Raw genomic sequence first — 25,899 nt, 5'->3', positions numbered from 1 at the left:
TCTTTTTTTAACACAAGACTGGCTGCTCGCTCATAGCTAACATCATGTCAGTGCTGGTACTCACTTTGGGTTCACATCAGAGCTCCTAGAACATAACATATTTCTCTTAGAAAACCACTGCAATTTTAGCTAGCATAAATCAACACTGAAGCTGTAGCTGACACCAAGGAGTAGTCTGGGATTCAGTTAAAAATGCCAAAATTACACACCATGTGGGCTAGGAAATCTAGGAGGCAAAACGTGAGGAAGTGCAGCAGTGGGGAGCCCTGCAGCAATTCCCCCCACACCTGAGGACAACCAGGCATGGGAAGTATAGGGGCAGCCCTGACCTGGTGTGGGGCACAGCGGCCCCCCAAAAACCTCTCCAAGTGACTTTAAGACACTTGGTGAGTGAAACCACCCATCTTTCGGGAAGCATACGACAAACGGACCATTCCAAGCAACAAAGCTGTTTCTGAGAAGATTATGCTAATTTTGTTTTTACCTGTGTTGACGATGTAACGAATGGCTCCGGGGCCCAAGGTGTCGTAGAGGGGAACCACCACCATGGAGTAGGTGTAGCAAGCCAGCTCGGAAATGATCCACTGCCAGGGGACATCAAAGCACGGAGGTGAGAAGGGGGAGGTGGGAACAGATTTAACACACTTGAGAGCAAGCTTCAGACATAAAGCAAGCTCACAAGGCAGGAACATTAGTAAGGCAGCATCAAGTTAAAATTAATCTCACCTCTGGGCGGTTTTGAGCAAAGACCCCGATGAACTGCTTGGTGCATGGCTTGCAGCCCTGCTGCAGCAGCCCCGAGCCCAGAGCTTCTGCTCTTTCAGCCACCTGGAAGATGGAGAGAAAAAGGTCCACAAAAAAGCAGAACACAAGCAGCAGCAATTAAAGAGAAGACTTAACTGTGTGGGCAGGCTCTCCCGTTACTCCATCGGCTATCTAAAAACCCAATTTTTCACTTTATTGCTAGCCTAGGATGCCTGTTCACCCATTCCTTTGCAGGAAGGGCGAGAGCACCAGGGGATAGGGCTCTGGGGGGGCTCACTTCCAGCTCACCTCTCTGTATGACAGCCACTGGTACGGCTGCTTGGGCTTCCTGAACCCCAGGCAGGGGCCGTTTTCTGCAAGACACAAGCAGAGACAGAGGAGTTAGGGGGCAGAGCTGGGAGCTGGTGCCCGGTGTCGTGGGGCTGCAGCAGAGCCCTGGGAAAACAAAGCTGTCAATACCGGGGTGGGATGAAGCTCACAGAGAGCACCATCAGCCCAAATGCCAGCTCCTGAAGCTTTCCTTGCCTTTTGATATCAACGCTTCAAAGTGAAAACTGCTATTTTTAACACAGCCACTTGGGAGAAGGGCAAGACAACACACGACACTACGTGACAGGAGGGCTCGAGGAGTTTAGTTCATCTTTCTGACTACTTGCCTGCATAAAACCCACCCCTCCGTGCACCTACTGAGCTCCTGATCTACCTGTCTCGTGGGGTGGAATATTTGTGTTCCTCTGAGGCTTTCGGTGGTACCAGAAATAATAACCTGGTAACAACACCGGTGTGTTCAGCAAGGCGGGACATGGCAAGCAGCAGACAAGAGCAGACACAGATCCCTAATGATTACTCAGTTATTCAGTTATCAGTAGAAGAGACACTGAAGCTCTTTGGGCACCTAGGGCCAGGTAAGTGCTGCGGCTCTCCTGGCCCAGCTCCCACAGATAAAAGTGCTGCAAAAGGCAGGGGGAAGCGTGGCAGGGAGGAGTGGGGTAGGAGCAAACCTGCACCCAGACCCTGCCCTCTTCTGGCCTCCAACACTCTCCGTGGGCCTCTCACAATTTTCTCCCTTCCTGCACTATTTGGGCTGTAAAAACTTTCTTGGCTTCCCACGTTTTGGGCCTCTGAAGTCTTTCAGTGACCACAACGTAAGGGCCTCATACTCTCATTAGGTCTCTACCCTTTTGGGGCCTCCCACATGCTCTGAGCCTCCCCACCACCGTGCTCCTCACCGGAGATGCTGAATCCCCTCCTGAAGACCTCGTACATGGTCCTGGCATCGTCGTAGTAGTGCGTCAGCAGCTGCGGGCTGTCCCCGATCACCGAGCGGCGCGCCCCGTCCAGGCCCTGCGTGACAGACGACATGGCACCACAACACAACATGGCACCATGACACGACACCATGACACGGCACAGCCATCAGCACTGCCTGGTGCTACCTCTACGTCCACTGCTGTGTTCCTGCCCTGGCACCCGAGGGTGCCAGAGGGGTGTGATGTGAACCACAGCACCCATGTAACGTGGGGAGCCGTGTCACAGGGATGAGCGCTTGTCCTTGCTTGTCGGCAGAGGACGTGGCCGGTATTCCCCAAAGAGGAGTTCTAAATCTCCAGATAACATGAGGAAAAAAAATATAAATAAATAAATAAATAAATAAAAATAAAAACAAAACAAAATAAAATTAGATTAAATTAGATTAAAATAAAATAAAATAAAATAAAATAAATAAAATAAAATAAAATAAAATAAAATAAAATAAAATAAAATAAAATAAAATAAAATAAAATAAAATAAAATAAAATAATAAAATGCTGGGCTCAAATTATGCCAGATGGAGCTGGGACGTTTGGGCTGGTGAGGATGATGGAGTGGGGACACCCTGGGGGGAGTGATTGCTCCGGGCTCTGCAGGTCCCCAGAACCACAGGCACCTTGTCAAGGACATCCAGACCAAAAGGAAGGACATAAAGCAAGCTCAGGCCACCAGGAGATAACGGCAGGAAGATAAAAGCAGGGCTGACGCCACAGGCAGCCAGATAAGGAGGGAAAAGACAAGGAGCAGTTCCTGGTGGCTCTCCCAGAGGTGGGGTAGGATGGGCAAACAGATGCCACCATCTCTGTCACACAGCAATTGAACAGGGACAGTGCTGCAAGTCAGAAGGGAGGCTTGGTAAAGCCCCATCCACAAGGGGAAATTTTCTGAGAAAAGCTAAATTCCTCCCACCCTTTTAAAAAGTTGTTGGAATTAAAGATAGTAAGGTTTCACAGGGGGCACAGGAGAAGACTTTGAATTCTTGCCTTAGAGTTTCAGACATGAATTTAAGTTGAAACGATTTTCAGAAATATTTCTCCTCCTTAAAATGGAGCAGCTTCATTAAACTTTAAGGCCTCTTAAAAGCCTGAAAATTAATAACTCCTCAGCCTCACCCATGGATCTGGGTATATTTTCTTATCATTGCAGAACTTGCAGCAGCCAGCACCAGGAAGAGGAGCTGACCGAGAGGTCTTAATGCTGTTGCAGGGACAAGGGGCTGTGGATGTGTCCTGTAAATGTGCTGCTGGAATTTTCAATCATTGGAGGTAAAGCAAAGTTATGATTAAAAAGTTATTGAAAATCTAATAATCTAATTTATTAAATTAAAATCTAACAAATTAATGGGCTGGATTCTAGTTTTTTACTTTACAGAAGAAGGTGAATTAAGAAGTGAAACAATCCTTAGCCCAGTGCACCATGTGGCTGATTACAAGGTGAGGCTGGAGAGCTAAACATGAATAAAAACACCTCCCAGCACCCGCTGTGGTCCCAACCTCAGACCTGGTGGAGGCTGGAGGCACCTCTGGGTGCCTCTGGCCCAGCCCCACTCCCTCAGCACATGTCCAGGTGGATGCTGGAGACCCCAAGGAGGAGACCCCGGCACCCCTCTGGGTACCATGCCAGGGCTCCATCACCCACAGAGCACAGAAATGCTGCCTGGACGTCCCCCCCTTGCAAACCCCGGGTGAAATCCAGCCTCCCCCGTGCCACCCCAGCCTCACCTCGACCTCCTCCGACTGCATCCGCAGGTCGCAGGGCGGCTTCACGGCCTTGGGCCGGCTGGCGAACCAGTAGGCCACGACGGCCGCGAAGGCACCGATGCCCACCAGCGCCGTGGTGGGCAGGTTGCGGAAAAACTGGCTGAGGTCATCGAATTCGGGGAGCCGCAGGCTCCGCAGGATTTCCTGAGCTTGCATCTTCTCCACGAGCGACACGGCAAACTCTGCAAGAGCCAAGAGGGGAGCCTCTTCAGCCGCTGCCAACGCACCGCTCTGCCTCCTTGCGGGGCTGCCCGCCAGAAAATACTTAATGTGAGGAGAACGGCGTCCATGGAAGAGGTGCGAGAGGAGAGGGAACATCCCTGAGAGATCCCTAAAGGACACCCGAGCACCGGCAGTGCAGCCATGCTGAGCCCTGGGACCTGGCTAGGAGCACAGCGGGGAAGCCGAGCACTCCTGCTCAGGACATTGGGGTCGGGCCATGCGGTGCCATCTCCAGCCCATGGCACACGTGGAGCAGGGCACAGCCAGCACGGCTCGGAGCACAAAATACTGCACAGACATGCTCCCAAGCACCGCTTTTTCTTTGTTTATGCCAGCTTCGCGTTCTCAGCTTTGAGCTCCTTATGGTTTATGTCAGGTTAAATTATAGGTGATTCGAGCCAAAGAGAGTTTCACAGCGTCGCTTCAAAGTTTCTTGGAAAAAAAAACCACCCGGGAGTGCTGGCTGGGGATAAGGGAGCGCCGGGTATCAGGCTGGGCACAGGCACCACTTGGTCCCACCCTGCACCACCCTGGCTGCTCCAGGGGGCCCATGCCAGAGCCCCCCTTGGGCACAGCCCTGGCACGGAGAGGATTACACTTCAGCTGACAGCAGGCAGCCGAGGGGACAAATTTTGGGGCACAGGACAGCAGCACTTGATCCCCAGCTCTCTCCCTTCGTACCCGCCCGCGTGGCTTTGCTGCGGGTACGAGGAGGGCGGCTCGGCCAGGCGAGGCCGTGCTCCAGGGACTGGTGGCTGGGTGCTGGGTGAACACGAGGCATTTTAAAGAACTTGTATGTGCAGTATCAGCTCCCTGCCAGGGAGCCTGTAGCAACTGCCAGCCCTGCAAGAGACAAGCCAAGCAGATGCTGCAAGGGGAGGGGGGGATCCAAACAGTTAAGGTTTCCTGTTAAGCCCCACGGCGCTATTTATGACTCTACCAGCAGTCAAGATCTTAAAGAAAAAGCTTTTCTGCCACGGGAGCCTGGGCAGCCCCTTCCCCTCGCCCTCTGGTCTCGCTCCAGCTCACAGAGGCACTGAGTGATGAATGGAGGGGCTTCGCCCCCACGGGGCCCGGGGCCCCCCACACAAAAGCACCACTGACGTTAACACAAACCAGCTTTTTTCCTCCTGGGAACAGTGTCTGGGACATGCTGAAGGTCAGGACTACCCGCTCGCAGCCCTTCCCCGTATTCATGCAGAGCGAGCTCCGGAGGCTGCCTTGTGCCAGCTCACAAATAGCCCCCCCTGCACCGGGCTGTGGGGGAAGTTTTCAATTTTGCAGAGCACAAAGACACAGAGAACAGCTCACCTCGCCAACTGGGCTAAAGGTGGGAGCAGCACCTCTCCCTTCTGGGGGCTCTGGCCCTGGCCTCCCCATGGGCCAGATCCTGCAGCTGCCCAGCTCCCCCCCAGCCCCTCCAGGACCAATTGTGATGATCACAGAAAATAAAGCAGCATCTTGGTGATGTTTCTGGGCCGTGCCCACCCAGGCTGTAATTTTCTCCTGGGTTTTGAGCATCTCTCCAGAAAATTGCTCATCTGGTACAACCTGGCTGCAACGACGGCAGGATGAACGGAGGTGGAGCACCGGTCTCTCCCCTCACGGTACTTCTCTGCACCAGGTGATGAAAAGCAGCTTGCAAAACACATCAGTACAAGCAGGCTACAAAAAATGAGGGAGCTCTTCATTTACAAATGAATTAACTATTTGTGCAAAAGGATCTGGGTTAGTCGCACTTAGAACTGCCTGCTCCCAGAAACACAATCAGTCCCACCAAAACTTGCCGCGGTTACTGGTTACACTCAAAACTTGAGAAGACTCCATCCGCATCAGCCTGGGAGCAGTGATTTGCAGCCACCTGTGCAGCCAGGCTGAAGGCAGAAGTCTCTGGGAAATGGGAAAGCAGCGGCAGTGCTGGCACGGGGGCAACTGGGTGCACCAGTGCTGGGCCCTCCCGCACATCCATCCCAGTACAGGGCACTAATGGGCACTGGGAGCTCACAGCACCAGCAAGAGCATCGCAAGAGCCAGGGTTGTAGTAAAAAGAACAAGTGTTGGCAGCCAGACCCAGCAGCACACCAGAACACAAGTATTGCTGTTATAATACGGGTAATGGGGGACGTGTGATCACACCTTCCCTCACTGACTTCGCATCCCTCTGACATATGTTAGGGTGAGATTTACATCAGTACCTGGATTTGGGAAAAAAAAAGTCATCTAAAGACATCAAAAAATGTGCTTTTCAACTCTGGAAAAGACAGGATGCTCTAACACAGAAATAAGGATCGCTTGTGATTACCAGGAGGTATTCGGCTTGAGCAAAGAGAGGGGCACAGCACAGCCTGGGTTTGCACAGACCTTTTTTTCTTCCTACTGCAGCAGCAAGAGTGCTAGGATCCCTGGGAGAGCTAAATACAGCTGCTAGCATGGCAAGTAGCACCACGCAGTCATCTACTTGTATTCTCCTCTTTTCATTTAATAATCTAAGTTCAATGAGGACTCAGTACAGAAACTGAAGGCAGGACCCTGCTCCCAGGAGAAAGCTTACTCCGTGCAGGGGACAGCCCGGCACCTCTGGTTCCTCCCATCCACCCAAGACCTGTAGCTTCACCCACCGACCCCAGTTTCCAAACACAGTTGATTTTGGCACTTCAAAGATCACCCGGCTTGGCTTTTGCAACAGTTAATCTTGATTTTCCATCCCCAGGTGCCTCACGATGAGCCCGTACTTGATGGGCTCGGGGCAGCGAACCTGCTTCGGGATGGGGGCCAGGAGAGGGGCCCAGGCGTGTCTGAGAGGAGCCGCGCTGCCGGGCACCCTGCTGCCAGGACAGGTTGTGCCTCCCTTGCCTGTATTCCTCCTATAGATCACATAATTAAAAATAGTAGTAATATGAATGAAAAAAATCAGCACATTCCTTGGGTTTGGTTTTCTACTAGCACCACAGCATCACACACCGGAGCACACCGTGAGCAGCTGCTGCTGTCACCCCGGTCTCTGCAGCAGGATGCTCTCCGCACCCCTTCTCTGGCAGTTCTGCCCCATTTCTGTCACCTGCGGTGAATCCCCGGCCCTGCAATGAGCCCTGGATGCTCGGGCTGTGAAGTGGCACCTCTCACCCACAGGGGAGCTACGGAAAACAGCCCTGGGAGCTTCACATGGAAGCACCAACACGGGCATTTGCTCCATACCGCATCGCCACTTGTGGAGTACCCCCATGGCAGAGAAAAGAGACACAAACCTGAAAAACAAACAACCAAAAAAGCTTTTGAAAAAGGACAAACCCGGGTTACTTGCTAGGATTTAAGAGCTGTGTGTGAGAGGGCTGGGGCTGGCCACAGCATGCCTGACACCTCCAGAACAGCACGTGGATGGGGGTGAAAAGGGCTCTGGCCAGCTAGAAGAGGCGCTGCGCTCTGCACTACCAGCCAGCTTTGTGAGCAGCAGGCACCACGGCGGCGGTTCCGAAATATTTTTCTGGCACGCAGGATACAAACGGCACTATTGTGTGAGTCGGTTTTGATCTGATCCTGCTGGAAGTGATGCTGTAACTGGAGATTTGGCGGCACGAACCCGCATGGGAACAGTCTCAGCCTGCTGCTGTGTGCACGATGTGTGCACAGGGAAGCTTTGCTCACCCCACGCAGGCTGTGCCATCATCCTGCTGCCTATTTGGGAAGGAGAACACCTCATGAGATGGCCTCACCAGCCCACCACACATCCCCAGCAGGTGGGAATGGGGTGGGATGACCTGTTTTGTGCTGGAAACAGGCAAAGTTTCTATGGCTCTCCCTCTATCCGAGCACAAAAAAAGGCCATTTGCCCACGGCTGCACAGGATCAGCCGGGGCTGGCTGCGGCTCAGCTGCTCCCTCCCCGGGGCTGTGGCACCAGCAGCTGCCCTCTTTCTCCAAGGACACGGAGTCTCCAGGATCTCAGCTGTCCCAGTCCCAGGAGGCAGATGTAGAGGAACCTCCCTCCAGTGGAGCAGCACAAGATTTCCGTGCTCTGAAAGATGCCTTGTCCCTCGTTCCGGCTCCATGGGCCCCAGACTGAGATTGCTGATCCCAAAACAGGGTCAGTGGCAAAAGCTCTGCTCAAGGAGGCACAGCAGAAACTGAGTGGGATTATCAGCCGGTGCAAGGTTAATACTGCCTAAAACTTCCTTAGATGTTACCTGCTTCTGCTCCTGTGCAGTGGCATGGTTCACTACAAGGCTTCTCCTTCAGACGGCTCACACTGAAGCCAGCTCCTCATGGCTTCCTCGTGACGTATCATTGCTTTGATCTTTGGGACACTATATTATCATCAAAACTGTGCTTTCTGTTAAAAAAAAATGTCCCCAACCCACCAAAACCAGATCAAAACAAGCTCTTGCACGTGCTTGATTTTACCAACTGTGAGCAAAAGTGGTGATTTCCAAGTACATAAAACACAATTACCATTCTTTACTTACACTATACCTAATTCTTTGCAGGGTCAAGTCACAAAGATATATTTCGTTCAAGAACCAACGCAAAAGTACCAGCCCTCGTGGTTGCATTACAGCTCAGTGAGTCAAGATTCAAAAAGGGAAAAAAAAAAATCAATTTGGGGGGGATTATTACACTGGGACTCAGCATAAGGAGCAAGAGGCAACTGATGCAGAGCACGGATTTGCTCTTGGACAACTATTTCCATTGCTAGCGAACAAGGGAGGAGAGGGACACAGCGCTGGTGAGGTGCAGCATCTCTCCAGGGACACCAGAGCAGCACCCAGCAAGCAAGAAATGAAAGAGAAGCACGATGCGAGTCTTATTTTTACTAAATGAAAAACGTCCTTCTCCCCTCCCTTTGGGAATCAGACACGTCCAATCTGCTCGGCTGGCCTCCTGCCAGCGGGACTATTAAAGGCTGACGTTTCGATGGTACACAAGCCTCTTCAGCCCCAATTGCTTTTGTGCCACAGAGCCGGGGGCTCAGATGGATAGAGCGGGGCTGGGGGAGCCACGAGGCCGCCTCCTGCCACCCCCCCCCAGCCAGCACAGCGGTTATCTGCCTCGGAAAGGGGGCGTCACATCCAGGCCAAGCCTCTTTGATCTGCTGAGAGGAATCAGGCAAATAAAGTTCACGGCGAGGGAGCTGGCGATGCTTTGCGTGACCTTTGGTTACTGCAGGGAGAGGACGCGGAGGGACGAAGGGGAACGGGGCAGCACGGGGCCGGGCATCAGTCTGGGCTGGTGGTGTAAGGACTGGGTCCTAGGGGAGGTGGGCAGGTTCATGCTGGGTGCAGAAAGCCTGCTTCCAACACAGGGCTTCCGAAGGACTTTCTAAGGCACTTACATACGTGTGTGTATGTCCATGTACGTTTATATATGCACACACACGTGTATCACTTTGGGGGAGTGATGCTTCCCACTAGTGCTCCTGCAGAGACGTCTCATGCTCCTGCACCGTGTTCCTGAGCAAACTCCTCACCAAGGGTCTGGTGCACGAGCAGCACGGCTCCTCCGCAGCACCCCGCACAGCACCGTGCCACTAGGGACATTGCCCAGCCCCGCCGTGCCACCAGCATCCTCAAACCAGCGCCGAAGGACAGGAGCAGACAAAGGACACAAATCTCCAGGCAACCCGCAGGAGCGGCACTGGCCTCCTGCTCCCGGCCCTGCTGAGAAATGCATTTGCAAGGAAACGCATTTGCAAGACACAAGGGCCTTGCAGCCATCCGCTAAAAAGGGAAAAATGCTAACAAGGGGCTCCACGTCCTGACGGGCCAATTTTACAGAAGGAGCACAATGATCACAGCATAAACAGAAGTATTTAAAGTATCTGAAACATCTACAGCATACCAGCCACTTGCCAAGAGAAATTACTCGATGAATAATTCAGAGGCTGTGTGGGGATCTTACTTTACGTGCCCGTAAAGCTGCAGAGAGCAAAGCCCACCGCCGGCCAGCAGCACCCCACGGCCTCATCCCTCTGTGTCCGTGCCACCTATTTGCCAACAACACCAAACCCTCCCCGGAAAGCTTCATCCTCCACTGCTCGCCTCCCCGCCGTGCTCAGGAACAGCTCACAGATGGGAACCAGCCTAAAAATACGTCTGGCACCACGAGCGGCTCAGCACAGCGGTGCTCCGGAGCCACCGTGGCTGAGGAGTGCAGGAAGGCTGAGGCTGTGGGGCTGGTCCCAGTCTGCCACTGCTCCGATGGGGAAGGGCAAGGAAGCCCTGCAAATATTTCAAGATTCCCACCAGAATGGGAAAGCTCATGGGCTCAGAGCTCTGGTTTCTGAAGCCTACCAGACCCGAAGGCACGGCGAGGAAGCGGCTCACCTCCGTGCTGAAGTGCCCTCCGCCTCATCGCGAGGTGATGTGCTGCAGCCACAGGGCTCTGGGCTTTCAGGGGACAAAGCTCAGTGGTGCCTGGCCTATTTCTGTCCCCATCACAATGCTGCAACCCTCTTGTGCCAGCGCGACGTCTGCGTGCTCAACCCACGCAGGCTCAGGCGGCTCCTCCAAGCCAGCCAGACCAAACACAAACCCCAAAGCCGGGGGTGCTTCTGGCTCTTTGGTCTCCTGCCTGTGCTCGGCGCAAACCCCAGAAATCCTCATCCATAATTTCACCCTGTGAAACCACAACCCGCAGGCTGCCTGCAGCCTCTCAGCACCACGGAGGTGCCAGGAGCACCTGGAAGAGCTGAGCTGGAGCTGCCAACCTGGGGGTTTGCTGGGGCTCGCCCTGCCTGCAGCCCCTGTTTGGTGCGGGGCTGTCTCCTGTCCCGGCACTGCACCGCGTGCTGCTCCTGCCAGGGCTGGGCTTCAGTCCTGGAAGCCGCCTCCAGAGAGTCTGCAAACCCTCCCTGAGGACCCTGGTTGTTTGCAAATCCTATTTCTTGTGAAGGAGACTTGTTTTGCTTTTTATTTTTGAGTGGCATTGACGCTCGATTGTCCTGTATACTATATGGTGCTCGGATGCCGCGTGGCAGGCAGAGAACAAACAGCTTAAATAACTGCATAAAAATAGTTATCTGGGGCAGAGCACAAAGAGAAGCCCTGAATAGGGAGGGAAAAGCCTTCTGCACCCGCGGCAGCCAGCTCTGCAGAGCAGGGAAGACGGAGGTGGCTTTCTGCACACAGCCCGGTGGCTCGCTGCCAGGTGAAGTTTTGCTCTTCGCCTGCAAACATCGGCTGGATTTAAGCAAACCCTAGCGCTGCCTTTAGAGGCCAAGTTCCAGCTCAGGACCTCAGAAACCCAACTTGTTTCCCAGCACGGCGCAGGGCATTGCACAGGCACACGGGCTCCAACTGCAGCACCCAGCACGCGCCTGCCCTGGGGACGTTCAGCTCCAGCCCTTGCTAATTCCCACCTCAGTGCTCTGGTTTCTGTATTTTTAATGAAGAGCACACCTTTAATTGCTCGGTGGAGGCTGTAATTTGCAGCAGTGCTGTTTACCTCAGCCTCAGCTGCACCCGCACTTCCAACCCTAACCCAGGGGCATCCCTTCTGTGCTCCTGCAGACCCCGCTCCCCGTGGATGGATCCACACAGTCAGCATGTGCGAGGCTGGCAGAAGGGACCAGGGGGGTGAAGGGAGGCCAGGAGGCAGGAGCTGGCTCTGGCTGCTCTCCTGGTGTGTGCACTGCTTGCACAGGGCCCGGGGGACCCAAACCTGCTGGATGTGCCACGGGGCTCCCCCCCACAGGTGGGTGCTCTCCTCCGCCTTACGGAGACCTCCTGCCCCCCAGGCAGCAGCTGACAGCATTTTCTGAATCCCAAAATAAGTGCCCTGCATGGCCACCACGCTATATTTGGGCAAGCATGGCAGCCCTGGCAGCACAGCCTCCAAAGTGACGCAGAAACCTAAACAAGCTGCTAACAAAAAACCTTCCATGAGGCTGAAGAGAGCGCAATGGCACGCTCGGAGTTAGTCCTGCAGGGGATGGAGACGGACAGAAGCGTTTTGTACAGCGCTTCTCAGCGAGGCGTGTGCCTCCCTGTCAGCTCAGTCTGTACCAAAACTGACTTGGTCAAATCCTAATTTTGTCTCATTCTGTAATACTGAAAGTTCTGTAGGAAGCGGGTGCAGAAGGGCTCAGCCAAGCTGTAGCCGTGAAGCGTGGTCACCTGCGCGCGGTGCGCTCCTGGAGCTGGGCTCGGGGCTGCCTGCAGGATGCTGCCCATAGGATGCTGCCGTGCCACGGAGCTGCACCCGCTGCTGCAGGACACCTGCCACATAACAGCTCAGCACAGCGCTTATTATTATCAGGAGCAATGCTCTTTAAGCCAATATTACAGCTTCAAGAGCTCCCAAACTGACCGACCTGCCAGCGCAGAAACACAAACACCCGGACAGACAAAAATCTTCCATGCGTTGTGCCAAGCGTGCGCCCATGAAGGCAGCGCCGTGGCTGTCACTGGAACCCGAAGCTGGAAAACTACACTGAAAATGGCAGCTTAAAAAAGTAACAGTCGTGTCATGATCCAACTATAATAAATACAGTTGTATCCCTCCCAGTAAGCCGTCTATAATTAGATCAGGTTAATTACCAACCAAGTGCCCTGCAAATTGCAGAGCTTTCTGAAGGACCCTGTGTGCGCAGAGGGGAAGGAGCAAAGACCTCGAGGTGCACCCAAAATGAGCAGGGCTGCATCCTGCCTCTGTGCTTGTGCAACACCAGAACCATGCCAGCTTTACCCCAAACCAACCAGCAGCTGGAGGTGGCTTCGAAAATAACTCGGAGCTCCTCCAGCAACTCGGCAGTGGAGGAAGGGGCAAGAAAACAAGGCTTAACTTGCCAAAAGACCCGAAGGCAAGCAACTGGCAGACGGGGAGGCTCTGCACCACCACGGCTGGGGCGGGCAGGAGGAGCAGACACGGCACAGCACAGCACAGCCTGCCGCACGGAGCTGCCGCATCCTGCCCGCCTGCCTGGGCCCCTCGCCAGCCCCCGTGGGCATCGCCACCACACCGTGCCTGCAACCAGCCCCAGCTTCTCAAAATAATCTCTGCATGGTTTCTGCACACGAGGATATCACGGTGCCATTAAAGGAACACTGCATTGCTTCCTCGCTTGTGTGTGAGGTCAGTGAAAGCTGGCCCTTCTCTGTAGACATTGCTTTAGGGACTGCTCTCACTGCACCATAAAACCACAAATAACCGGGTCTGGCAAATAACTGGGCAGGTTTTGAGGATGCCCTGCAGCTCTGCACAGGCACGGCAGCAGTACCGACCTGCCACGCTGTAATCCTGCAGGAGCAAAGCCCTCTGCCCTCCAGGAACATCCCCAAGCCCCTGGCAGCACCCTCCTCACGTCCCCGACCCGTCCCCAACGGCAGGCACACACCAAAGCAATGCAGCAAGGGGTATTTCACGGCCACAGGTAAGTTTTTCATTCTGTGCTTAACCTCCAGGGAGCACCCCGATGAGCGTCTGCACCCCACACACTGGCAGGCTTCTCAGATGGGGCACCCGCACGGTTGTGTGCTGGAAGGCAGTGTGAAACCTCAGTGTTTCGAAATGGATCATGCATAAATTTAACGCTTGCAACCCACGGTGCCTGCAAAGCTTTGGCAAAGACACGTCACCGCCTGTACCAGGAGATCCCAGCCAGCTTCCCCGTGGCCAGGCCAGCACGGACAGACCCACAGATGGCTACAGCCATCACGGAGAGCCTGCCTTGAACTCAGGGTGCTAAAAACTCAATACACGCACAGCCTAGAAACCCGCAGGGTGTCAGACACAATGAAATGAGCTTGCTGGTCTCCTGCTATTCAAAGCAAGCCGTGATACCCACACCGGGGCCAGGAGCTTTGGGGAGTAAAGCCCAAACCGATGGCTCCAGCTGAGCCCTCCCAGGCAGCCCCGGGAAGCAGCACCCCTGTGTTAAGTGACCTTGTCCCCAGCACGTGGCCGGGGCAGCGCTGCACCCACGAGGTGCTCCAAGGCACGGGGCTGGAGCCCCAGGCTGGATGGAGAAGCCACCGCCGCTCCTGTGGCTGCAGCTCCCAGCCCGCACGGGGCTGTGAAATTCAGCCGGAGCTGTGGCTGCAGCATTCCCCCCTTTCAGGCTCTTAGGAACATCTGAAAAAACAGGAAACTGCAAAAGCCACAAACCCTTTCGGCCACTTGCGCTTCATCCCCATCCTGCCGGCAGCACCACCGGGCTCTCCCCTGGAGCAGCCCCGAGCAGCGCAGCCCAAACCACCGCTTCCAGCAGCAGCAGCAGCGCCCGCTCCCTCTCTGCAGCCCAGCTTTGTTTTGCTCAGCCCCATTTTGGCAGTTTTGTTTCGCTCAGCACCCAGAGCTCTGCACACCCCAGATGGAGCAGGGGCTGCGGGGGCTTCCCCCACGCTGCTTGCAGCCCCCTGGGGTGCTCGCAGGGCCAGAGCCAGTTGCACATAGAGCCAACACATCGCAACCAAGCAGCAGCAGCAGCAGCAGACTCACCAGCGGCAGCAGGCCGGCCGTCCTTCGCTCCCTTCCCAGGCAGTCAGCTCATGGTTGGGGCTGCCGCTGCCAGCGCGCCCGTCCACGTACTTGTTGAAGAACTGCTGACTCCAGGACGTCCCACCCCCTTCCCATCTGCAAACTGCCGAAAGAAGTTAAGCTTGGCTAATATCAGCTTAGTCCGTATTAGCGCAGCGGCAGCGCCCGCCTGTAACCCTTGAGGCACTGGAGATCCGCAGCTGGGATCCTCAGCCTGGCTGTGGGAGGGTGCGCGGAGCTCGCTCGCTGCAAGGCTCCCCCCCGGTGCTGGGGGCTGTGGGGTTTGGACACATCCATTTGTCAGCCCTCCCAAAAGCTTTACAGCTCCTAGGGGAATCCAGACAAGTTTTTAGGGTGTAAAACTACAAAGCCTTCCTGCAAGTGCTTGGTTTAAAATGAAAGGCAGCATCCTTTTTTCTTTTCTTTTTTTTTTTTTTTTTTTTTTTTTCTCTCTGAGAAATCCCATCACGAAATGAAGTTTTACAGAGCCTGACAATGATAAAGTCTGTGCTGCCAGTCCTGGTCCACTAAATTAAAAACTTCAGAGCCATAGTAGAATAAATGTGAACCACATGAATCAATAACACAGTAAGGGGATATAACCATGGCCAACATATTAAAAGCAAAGCAAAAAACAGCATCTGAGCCCCAAATAGGTTCTGTTATGTTACGCTGATAACAAAACAAAAGCTTCACAATTCACTAATGCTGCTTCTCTGCAGAGTCCTCAAAGAACTCTGAGCATTCATGAATGAAGGGGCACAGATATTTAATGAGATTTTGGGCAAGTCAAACATGATGCATTTGGTTCAGCTGTGGCTATTCTGCAATTAGACTTAATTTATCAAATTGCCAGAGCAAGGCTGGGAGCACCAGCCTAAATGGCCTGCTGGTGTAAATCAGCATCACATCGCAACTTTCATGGGAGCTCAGCAATTTTTACCAGCTCTGGTCCTTGCCCCATCGTTCCTTATGAGCTACAGCTGGGGCAGGAGCTTGGTAATCAGCAAATAGCTCCGGTTGGGAGCAGCCCCATCGTTTTCCACCAAGAGGTTTATGGAGCAGAGCAATCAGGAGAGTGTTTTAGGGGAATACAGTTGTCTTCCCTTTTTCAGGTTGGCCACTGAGGAAAGCTGCAGATCCAGGCGGCTTCTGCTCCTGGAGAAGCTGCCAAAAGCTGGCCGTCACCCTAGCGAGTTAAGTAGCAGGGGTGTCTGTACCCTGCAGGTACAAAGGAAATAAGACTTCACCTCTTGTGCTGATTACTGCTCAGGGTAAAGCCCAGGGAGATCCAACTACCGGTAAAATCAATGGGAAGGCTTCAAAGGACTGTTATGTGCTTTGGCTGACACCCCACCTGTTCAGTAAAAAAATAATTAAAAAAAAAAAAAAGTGATATCATAAAGTCACAGTGCTTTTAATGCTCGTGACCGAACATAACATGAAAGAAAAGTATTGTCAGAGAGAGAAACCTGTTGAATTTCCCTATGCTTTTACATTTTATCAAAGTTAATGAGAAACACAGATTAAGGCTGAGTTTTGAACCGAGCGATGCTTATGGCCAGGAGGATGCAGCGCCGACCGAGCAGCTAACCGAGGCTGCACACCAGGAAACCACAGCCAGAGGTGCAGCCACTGCTCCTTTCATCCCACGCAGCACTTTGAGACCAGGTGGATAACACCCCAAAAACCAGTACCTGGTCTTTCAGGACATCCTGTAGCCCAGGGCAATAGGTTCCTTAAGGGCCATCTATGGAAAATATTGCCCTGACCATGATTAAGTGCAGAAAACAGCAGCTGATGAAAATAATGAGTCACATCAAACCGAGAGACTGCACCTTTATGTTTGACTATTTAGCAGGCTCTTTTTCCTTCCTATGACTTTTGGTCAGACATTATGCTTGTATTGATTATGCAGTGTGTATTTCTGACCACTTGCAAAGAGCATCAGGAAGGAAAAATGCTGTATGAACAGAGAATCGATTCAACAATTAGGTGTGCTAATATGAGCCTACCAGACCAGTGTTTGTGACCCTCCTCCTACCAGCCCTCAGTTTCCACACACTGCAAGGATGCCGATGAGTGGCAAGGGAAAAAAATAAACCCACAATGATGATTTGGTTGCTGATGCATCTCTTCCCGGCTGCCACCCAAAAAACACCTTCCAGGTGCCGAGAAGTGGAGCATCCATTTTGTGGCTGAGCACAGTGGGCAGGGCCCTGCACAGCTCCTGCCCTGCTGTGTGGTGCTGCTGCCCAGCGCTGCACCAGAAAATGAGAGAAAAGGGTGTGTGGGCATCACCACAAGGGAGGTTTTTGAGAAATCTGGGGCTGGACCGTGCTTGGAGGTGTTCCTGGATACCCAAAGTTAAATACTTCACTGAACTGATTGCTTTTCTTTGGGTAGTAAGAGCAGGTGGTTGTACTGTTTGAACGTTTTAAAACACTTGGATTACGTTTCAGGATCTTTGCTGTTGATTTAGTTTGGGGAGATCTTTTAAACGTTAAACTAAGCAGCAATTAGCTGGCTGTGGTTTTGTTTCTAGTGAGTTCTGCTTTCTGATTTTCACACCCTGGAGCATGCCCTACGTTTGTGTTCCTGATATGAATGCGACTTGCTTTTATCCAAACTCTATTTTCACAGATATCCTCAAGTCATCTCAAAGACGTTTCTGCTCGTGCCAATTTCAGCAGACTCTCCCCGGATCTCTACAAATGCACACAAACAAATTTACAGTCCAGAGACACGTGGGAGCTCTGCCTCCTCCTTGCCGTTGGGCTCTTCTTCACCAGCACTTTCCCCTTTCCAGCCTTCAGAGCCTCCTTTCTGGGTGTTTTAAGATGTCTTTCTCTACAACATTGCTGTTTCTTGCCCTCCTTGCTCTGCCTGGAGCAAGGCTTCAAAGAGTTAAGGTGGAGGGGGGGGGGCTCACCCTCAGCCCCTTCCTCCGTCTCAATGGCTGGGAGCTTTTGCCTTTTCAAATGTGTTTAACCAAATAAAGCGAATAGAGGATATGCAAATGCCTTTTCCCAAGCGAAACACAGGCCTGAATTGTTGCTGGCAGGTCACAGCATCACACCACCCTCAGCAGCCTCTCAGCTGAAGGGATTTGCTTGGCCTGTGCGGCCGCCGGGAGCGGCAGCCAGGAGGAGGCCACGCACAAATCCCCCTTTCAGGCAGCTCCAGACGAGGGCCGGGGCACCACGCAGCGCCGAGGTCACTGGGGATCGCTCACCTCGCGTCCCCGGCTGGCCTCTGACCCCGTCCCATCACGGCCAAGCAGAGATCGGAGCCAAAAATTGAATTATTTCATAAAAACCGCCCTGGCGCCCACAAAAGCGATGTGGGGTGTGCCAGGGAGGGGCCCTCCAATGGCACCGAATGGGCACGATGGAAGCCACTTTGTGAGGCTTTCATGTTCATCAGGCTGCCGGTACAAGGCAGGCAACCCTTCAAAGCAGCCGGCAGGAGTTATCTGAACGTTTTTCAGGATAAAAGCGACCTTGCATTAGCTCATCTCCAGTTACAAATAACGGTTTTGCCTAAAACTGAACTGTACTGCACATAGAAGCTAAAACATATTTAGAATTCCAAGAGGGATTCTGATATATATATATTTTTCCCCATCATTAAAACAATCTTCAAAAGATGTCTAAATAATGTTTTCCACTTGCTATACCTAAATACTGCTCTATGCAGAATTCTGAAAAAAAGACATTGAACATCATTCACATCATTTGTTATTCCAGTGCAAACGTGGCTCAGACCAAGTCATTGAAATCAACAAAATAATGGTTTGCTCTCTTCCTAGATGTCTCCAAAGGAGAGGAAAAAAAAAAAAAGGCATTAATCAGCTTGGTAATGTCAGCACGCCAGCCAAGTGAATGCGCGGCGGCTCTCGCATGGTGCCACCTAGCAGACACAGGCAGCACGATGCGGCTGTCCCACCCCACCCCACCCCATCCCAGGCAGGGTCTCCATCCCCAACCACATCAAGGGGGTGATTTTTTTTTTTTATATATTTTTTTTTAAATTTCCAAACAGAAGCACTGCTAGGGCTGCAAGACCCCCGCAGTCATTGGTCTCAACTCCCCGCTTAGCAGCGGCATCACCCACCTTGCTGGTGGGTCTGATCCAAAGGGTTTGGCAACCTGGGAGAGGAGCTGGGGATTGATCTGGAGACCACAGGGAGACCCTGGCAAATCCTCCCTGGGGTAACTCAGCCCCCACGGCTCTCCAAGGGAAGCAAAGGAGAACAAACGGATCGGCTCAGCCACTGCTCTGGCACCCAGCAAGGCAGGATCTAGACTGGTCACAGGCCAAATTGGGTTGAAGTTTAGATTTCAGAGTCTAGAACAGTTACTCTGCCACACAGGGACCATTGGTCCCGGTGCCAAATGACACCGCTGTCCCAAGGGAGAAAAGCCAAATAACGAAACCCAGACATCCCTGGGTCGCCTTGACCTCCCCAAGGCCAACCCACCTTACACTGATTTTTGCAGTGTTACTTAGCAGTAATGAAGTGGAAACTGCTTCCCTGTGGTGTGGCCTGTCTTCAGATCGTATCTACACCACAGCAGCCGCACGGTTGAGCAAATGGAAATGTGAGCTGCATTCTTGCAACACCATCGCACAGAGATCTAGATGTAAAAACTTTTTCTCCCTTCGCTGGGGGTTTCCCGATGAGATGGTGTTTTCCACCGCACGATACGTTTCTTTGAGAAGCTTCCTGTGGTGCAAAGGAAGGTGGCTTGGACGAGAGGGTTGGATTTATCTTCTTTCCGCATTTTGGAAAGGGGGGCAAGGCTGACGAGCACCCTGCTGGCTGACAGCCCCCACCGAGCTGGGGTTGCGTTTTGAGACGGATTGGGTTTTCCAAGGCATCTGCAACACTCGGCAGCATCATCACTGCCCGTAAAACCCCGCGGGTGGGGTGGGCAAAGCGTGGCCGCAGCCCCGGAGCTCGGTGACCAGCACCAGGCCCTGTGGGATGAGCAGGGACACGGCTTCCCACGCGGCTCCGAAGCTCTCTTCTGGCTGAAAATCCCCTCTTGTCCCCCTGCCTTCCCCTTCTCATCACCAGCCACCAAGTTTTCCATCGTGCAGTCTCCAGTCCAAAGGTTACATGATTTTATCTATACGCAGAGCGCATGGAAGAAGCCAAAAGCCGAAATTCCTCCTTCCTCCTGCCTCCACCGGCCACAGGTCACCTTGAAGGCTCTGTGACAATGTTTACAGTGAGAGGAGCATCCGACACAGCGAGCGTCTTGTCATCAATAAGCGCTGATAGCACACGCTACGACGATCAATCTGAGCTCAGCAAAACACCTACCCATGTCACGCTGTAGGGAAACAACGCTCGGTTCCTCAGAGGCTCCAGAAAAAGGATTTGCAAGGACTCGGAGTCAGCGCGTCTGGAAGGAAAAGTCCCTTGGGAGCCAGGCTGGGCTCACAGCAAGCTACAGGGAAGCTCAGAAAGAAGCGTGAGGAATCCCACTCTTAAGGTGGGGTTTTATAGATTTGAGTGATAAAATTCAAGCCTATTAATCCACAGTACAAAGCCAGGTGCTCTCTGGCACACCTCACTCCGCTGCATCTGACCAGCTCCCATGGTCTGGTTCATGGGCACTGCCAGCCCCTTGTTGAGAGGGAGAGGAGCAGAGAGGCCGAAGCAGTTTGGGCACCAGGAGCTTCTCCGGAGGGCCGAGGGCAGCAGCAGAGCACAGAGCACGTCGCTCCCCATGGACCTGGTGCCTGCAGCCCTGCAAAACGGCACGGGGACAGCTCGAGCCCTGGTGCCAGGGACCTGCAGGGCTTTGGCTTCGCTCAGCAGCACAAGGGCCGTGAAGAGCAGCCATGAGAAAACCTCATTACTTGTATTGATCCATCGCCAAAGGAGCGCACGCAGAGCACTTAAAAATACAAATTGTATTAATAGATGCTCTTCTGTCTTCTTCCTTGATGATAAAAAAAGAAGGTGATTAAGCCGATCGTTTTGTTTGGGTCTGCGTGGAGGACTAATCTAGCAAAGCCAAGATGAAAGCCATGGGAACAGAGCCATGCTTGGTGCCTGCATCCTGCTGCTTCCCTCTCACCCCGACCTGCTGCCAGGTTGCTTGCAATGGTGTAGTGTGGAGGAAGGAAGATGCTGATATTCCTCTCAAATTCCTCATAGAAATGTAATAAAAAGGAAAGGTTTAAACCCAGTGGTACTCTGCAGCTCTTGGTGACGCGAAAACCACGGCAGTTGTACCCTTACTGGAGCGATGTGGTATTTCTTTGTCCCTGGCTTGCTCCCAAGGCAGCTTTCCTACATCCACGGATATTCAGTTAATTCAGTTTACCATCTGTCTTCAGAGCTTTTCTCCTCTTTTCATTACTTGAATATATTTATTATATCCACAGTAGAGTGAAGACAAAAATCAAATCAATGTCTAGATTAGTCCAGAGCAGCAGAGAAAAATTGCTGTGCGCTGCCTTCCCCCCGCAAGCAAGCAGAGAAATCCAGAAACATTTCCTCTTTCCTTTTGATGGTATCTAGCAACTGTTCAAACAGGAAAGTAATAGAGAGACGGAGAATAAAAGCAACTAAATATAACCCATCAAATGGCAGAGGTTTGCCTCCCCTGCAGCAGGAGCACTCCATGGGTTGGTCTGAGCAGCCCTGGGCATCCGCTGTTTCCCACACAAAGCGTGGCAGGAAACGTTCCTTACCCTGAGACCTACATTTTGGGGCATCCTCAAGGACTCCTGTGTCACAGTGCAAGAACAGGATTTAGAAAAGGGACTGTGGAAGTCTCTTGCAGCGCCACGTTAACCTTCTGCTTCCTTCGCAAGCACACACTGACAAATATTTGGGGACGTAGCGGTGGTGGTGGGGCAGAGCCTCCTCCTTGTGTCTCCACAGGTCCTGCTTGGCCAGCAGGAGTCAGGGGAGCACAGGGCCCCCCTCTGTGCTGAGTGGCAGGGCTGACGCAGGGACACAATGACATGAGGTAAGGAGGGAAGAGAAGAGTGGGGAAGTCTCCGGGATTCCCTGTTTTCGTTCAAGGGGAGAGGAGCAGGGGACTCAGCTGTAACCTCATCATGCTTCAGTCAAACCAGCCCAAGGCACAGCTCCCTGGGGCAGGGGTTGTTGTTGGGCTTGTTTGCTCTTACACCAAGCCAGGTAACAAAGCTCATCTGCACATTAGGAAAACTCTGTCTTTGTCCTTCTCGGCCTTACACCTTTATTTCACTGAGGTGAGCACTACAGACCCATCCTCAACTACTCAAAACCTTTGTAAAGACGCAAGAAATTCACTTAAAATAACCTAGAGTGCTGGGCTGGGCTGTGATGGCCACCCAAGAGCACCTCATTCAGCAAATCGGCACAGGCACCGCGTTTCCTTGGCAGCACGGAGCGGTGCCTACGGGATGGAGCCACCAGAAGACTGAGACCACGAGCAAGAGCAGCAGCCAGAAACATGCAGCTGAGCAAACGTGGCACTGCCGGGTCGGATAGAGCCCCCCTGTGCCAACAGGATCCGTCTCCCTTAGGTGAGTTGTGCTGTGTCTGCCAGAGGCAATAGTGGCACATCTGTCTTCCAAGGACACCTATTCCGTAGATCACGTTAGGCTGAAGTCCCCACCCACTCTAAAATCAAATGGGCAAGGAACTAAGGGAGGCCACGAGCCAGGGCAGTGCCCAAATGGAGGAACGCTTTGGGACAGCAGGAGCCAAGAGGGAGATGCATTTGGATGCAGCAGAGCGAGCACTGAGACGGGAGGCACGGGGACGCGCTGGGATCGATGCCGCAGGGTGCGCACGGAGGCCTGGGAGCAGGTGCTGGCCCACGAGAGGCATCCCCAGCCCGCCCTCCTCTCCTCCTGTTGTCATAAACAAGCCTGCCCCAGCCGGTAATGGAGCTCAGAGCAGTCCCTGGGGCCCCGGGCCCAAAATACTGTAACAAACACTTGCCTGCAGCCTCCCAGCCAAGTCCTGCTTTCTGATTCACCCATCTAATTCCCTTCGGGCAAAATTAGCGCCGCATGAGTTTTGCTACAGCTCGGAAGCAGCTGATTCAAGCTGCTGATATAAGCAACTGTAAACCCACCGACTTTATGGGAGCTGCCAGGATATTTTCAAAGACAAAATGCAGGCCAGCAATACTGGGGTCCCTATTATTTTCAGGGTGAAACGTTCCTTTTCAGAGTCAGAAGCAGCAAGCAGACATGCACATAAACAATCGCTGTATGTTTTCCATTCCTGGTGCTACCCAGCAGAATATTTACCTAATAATGCGAAGATGCTGTCTTTAAAAATCATTTTCCCTTTTGTACTTCTTCCCCTTGGAAGTCTGCTTGTTTAGAGGAAAGCTGTTGGACAAAGGGGAAACAGCACAGGCATTGAACCTCACCTTCCTTTGGAAAAGGCACCGCTCCCGGATTCAAAGCACCCACACCTGAGCGAGTGCAGCAGACCGCTTAAAGCTGAACCCCTAAACACCTGCCAGAGAGCCTCCTATCTCAGACCTGCGGTCATTTTCTAACCCAGACACGCTTAGAAGCGCCGTGCCTGCCCACAGACAATGGGATTTGAACACAGCCCCCTGCCCAGCGGGTACAGCGCACGAGCACGCACACGCATCCACAAGCACACGGACACCGCCACGAGCACACGCACCCCTAGCAGCACACCCACGCACGCTGCCCTATTTCCCAGCCCCACTCCAAATAAATCACCGGACCGAGAACCCCTGGGACATAAATCTGGGGGCTACTTGGGGGATGGATGAAGCAGCGCGCCCGGCCGAGCCCCCACCGCGCATCCCCAGCCCCGGAGCCGCCCCCCTCCGCTCGCCGGCTGCCGCGAGGATGTCGCGATAGCCCGGCCCTGTCGCGATATAGCGGCGGGGGGGGCACTCACCCAGCAGCAGGCAGCCGGAGCCGGCGGAGCCCAGCAGCGGGCCGAGCATGCCTGCGGCGCTCCCCGCTCCGCGCACTGCGGCGCGCTCACTGCGCAGCGCAGCCCGGCCCGGCGCGCTCCCCCGGCACAGGGCGGTATTTTTAGCAGCCCCCCTCCTTTTCCTTTTTCTCCTCCTCCTCTCCCCATCCCGGCGAGCCCTCCGGCTTCGTCTTGCCAGGGCCGGAGCATCCTTTCCTTCCCCTGAACGCGCAAAGAGGGCATCAGGGGAGGGGGAGAGGAAGGGGGGAAACTTTGCTCCGCCATGGCTGGTGCTTCCCCTTCCTGGTCCGAGGGAATCTCTGCTGCACAGGAGCGGTCCTGAAAGCCCTGCCCAGCTGAAATAGCGAAATACCTCCAGCTCCAGTGCCTAGGAGACGGATGAGCATCGCTTCCAGATATTTTAACGCCTTAAAACGCAGTGAATGGCTGTGCACAAAAGGAGATAAAAGGCGCTAGTGATGGCAAATAACGTGAGGGGGGTGTGGGGAGACAGCAGATTTATGTTCTTAGGGATTCCACCTTTCCCCCAACAAGCTGGTAGCAGAAAATTAATCTGGGCTCCATGGTAAGAGAAAGGCTTTGCAGAAAAAAGGCTTTACATGGCTGTGCCAGCAGTGACTCCAATGTTACATCCCCTGGTAATCACAGCACCAGGGGGTAAAGTGGGTCAGGAATGGCACAGGGAAGGACACACATCACAGCCTTGTTCTTCAGCCTTCTGAGCGAGTAACATGGCAGATCTGCAAGGCAGGCAGAACTGGCTCAAAGCTGTGATGTGCAGCTGCTTAACTCTTTGTGAGCATGGAGCAAGGTTCACCAAGGAAATCCCTGCATGTATGAGGAATTAACACTTGTTCAGCACTGATTATAGCTGTCCAGGGTATACGCTTCCTTAGAAAATAAAGACTTTTGGTTTTCTTTAAGGTGAAAATGAAGCTGACATAAATGAAGAATTTCCATTTGAAGGGAAAAAGACACTTTTCAAGTGTGGTTTCTGATTCACTGTGAAAAGGACTTTAAAAAAAATCCTGCATATGAAAGACTAAACTGATGTCACTTGCATTGGTGTCACTGCTGCCCACTCTTGCAACCTGTTAGGAAATTGCCACATCCAACTGCTCAAGTAAAGTGGGCTTCCGAGATCCTTGGTCTCAAAGCAAAAAGAGATCAAGTGTGCTAACAAGTAATTGTGCAGCTATTGTGACTTCAGCCACACCTGGTGTCAAAATCAAACAAAACAGCTATGAAATTGGACTTGGAAAATCATCTCTGCTGCTATACAGTCTATTTTAATTATGAGCTGTTGTCTAGCCTCTCGCTGCTACCTTATTTCTAGATAAGGAAGAACATCTTCTACCCCACTTTGTATGTTCCTCCCTGCAACAAGTTTTGTGTGCTTGAAGACTGTCAGCAGATCTTGTTTTCCGCAAGCAACCAAAATCCCACAGCCACTATGTCTGAGAATGCCCAGACTTCCCCCAAACCACCAGTGCTATTTGCTGAGCCCTGCTTCTAGCTAATGGAAGTTTGCAGGAGCCCAGAAATGGCAATACTGGAGCTGATGGATAGGACAAGTTAAATCATCCTAATCACATGGGATCACTTGGCTTTTCAGGCAATGGATCTTTTTAAATAATATTTCTCTAGGGAAGTGGAGGGAGTAGCAGGAACTGGTTAAAGTCCACCAGCTCCCAGAACTCCGCTAAGCTTTACAGCAAAGATTGGCACATCCAGTTGTGCACTGAGTCCTGAAAACACCTTTCCTGCTCCTGGCAGAGAAGTGAAGATCACTGACAACAGCTACCACCTGGACCTCTGGGCACTCACAGGGTGTCTGCCTATGCCCTGCAAGGAAGAGCTTTCCTGACCTCATCAGTTCCTGGAGCAGCTCCTCCGATCTCTATGTAGATTTTAAAAATTTGGTGACATCCTGTGTTTCACCACAAGCTTCCTGCCTCTGTGCATGTAAACCCTCTAATGCTTGACTTGTATTTTCTGCCTTTAGTAGATTTCTGCTTCTCTGTACACTAGACCCCAGGGCAAACTTAGCCCAAATGATCACAAGGTCCATCTGAGGTCATTTTCAGAAGTTGCTCACACCCCTGTAGCAGCCTATTTTGGTGCTCTCACTCATTGTGTCCCTCATTAGGATGATACCAATGGAGATTTTGTTTCTAGAGGTGTCAGTGACAGACACCTGTCATGATGCTGAAATTTTCCCCACTCAGGATCTTACTCAGAACTCATGAGTCACAGAAGTGTCCAAAATTGCTACAACACCAGAGCCATCTCTGCTGCAGAGGCCATACCTTACACCACCAGGAGATTTAAACCAGTAACAGACCAACAACAATCTTCTTAATATCCACACCAGAGAAAAACATCAGAAAAGATCAGCCAGGGACTTTGCACTCACATTCCTCTC

General features: G+C 52.7%; 1 protein-coding gene across 4 annotated transcripts in view; it reads right to left on the bottom strand.

Annotated features, from left to right (window-relative positions):
- ACSL6 (acyl-CoA synthetase long chain family member 6) overlaps nt 1–25,899 on the bottom strand; it is a 56,891-nt gene that overhangs the window by 23,267 nt on the left and 7,725 nt on the right. For 2 of the 4 annotated variants that reach the window (XM_072023211.1, XM_072023212.1), the window contains exons 5-9: nt 3,798–4,018; nt 1,995–2,109; nt 1,054–1,118; nt 727–828; nt 485–584 (exon numbers count right to left, since the gene is read on the bottom strand). In XM_072023211.1, the coding sequence (XP_071879312.1) occupies nt 485–584; nt 727–828; nt 1,054–1,118; nt 1,995–2,109; nt 3,798–3,992 (577 nt within the window). In that variant the 5' untranslated portion in view covers nt 3,993–4,018. Of the gene's footprint in view, nt 1–484; nt 585–726; nt 829–1,053; nt 1,119–1,994; nt 2,110–3,797; nt 4,019–14,488; nt 14,795–23,435; nt 24,303–25,899 lie in introns of those variants that run through there. The other 2 variants (XM_072023209.1, XM_072023210.1) reach the window with 2 other exon arrangements.

The sequence above is a fragment of the Anas platyrhynchos genome, chromosome 14 (assembly GCF_047663525.1).
Source record: "Anas platyrhynchos isolate ZD024472 breed Pekin duck chromosome 14, IASCAAS_PekinDuck_T2T, whole genome shotgun sequence".
In the NCBI taxonomy this organism is placed as follows: Eukaryota; Metazoa; Chordata; class Aves; order Anseriformes; family Anatidae; genus Anas; species Anas platyrhynchos.
This window is presented reverse-complemented; position numbering and strand designations above follow the sequence as displayed.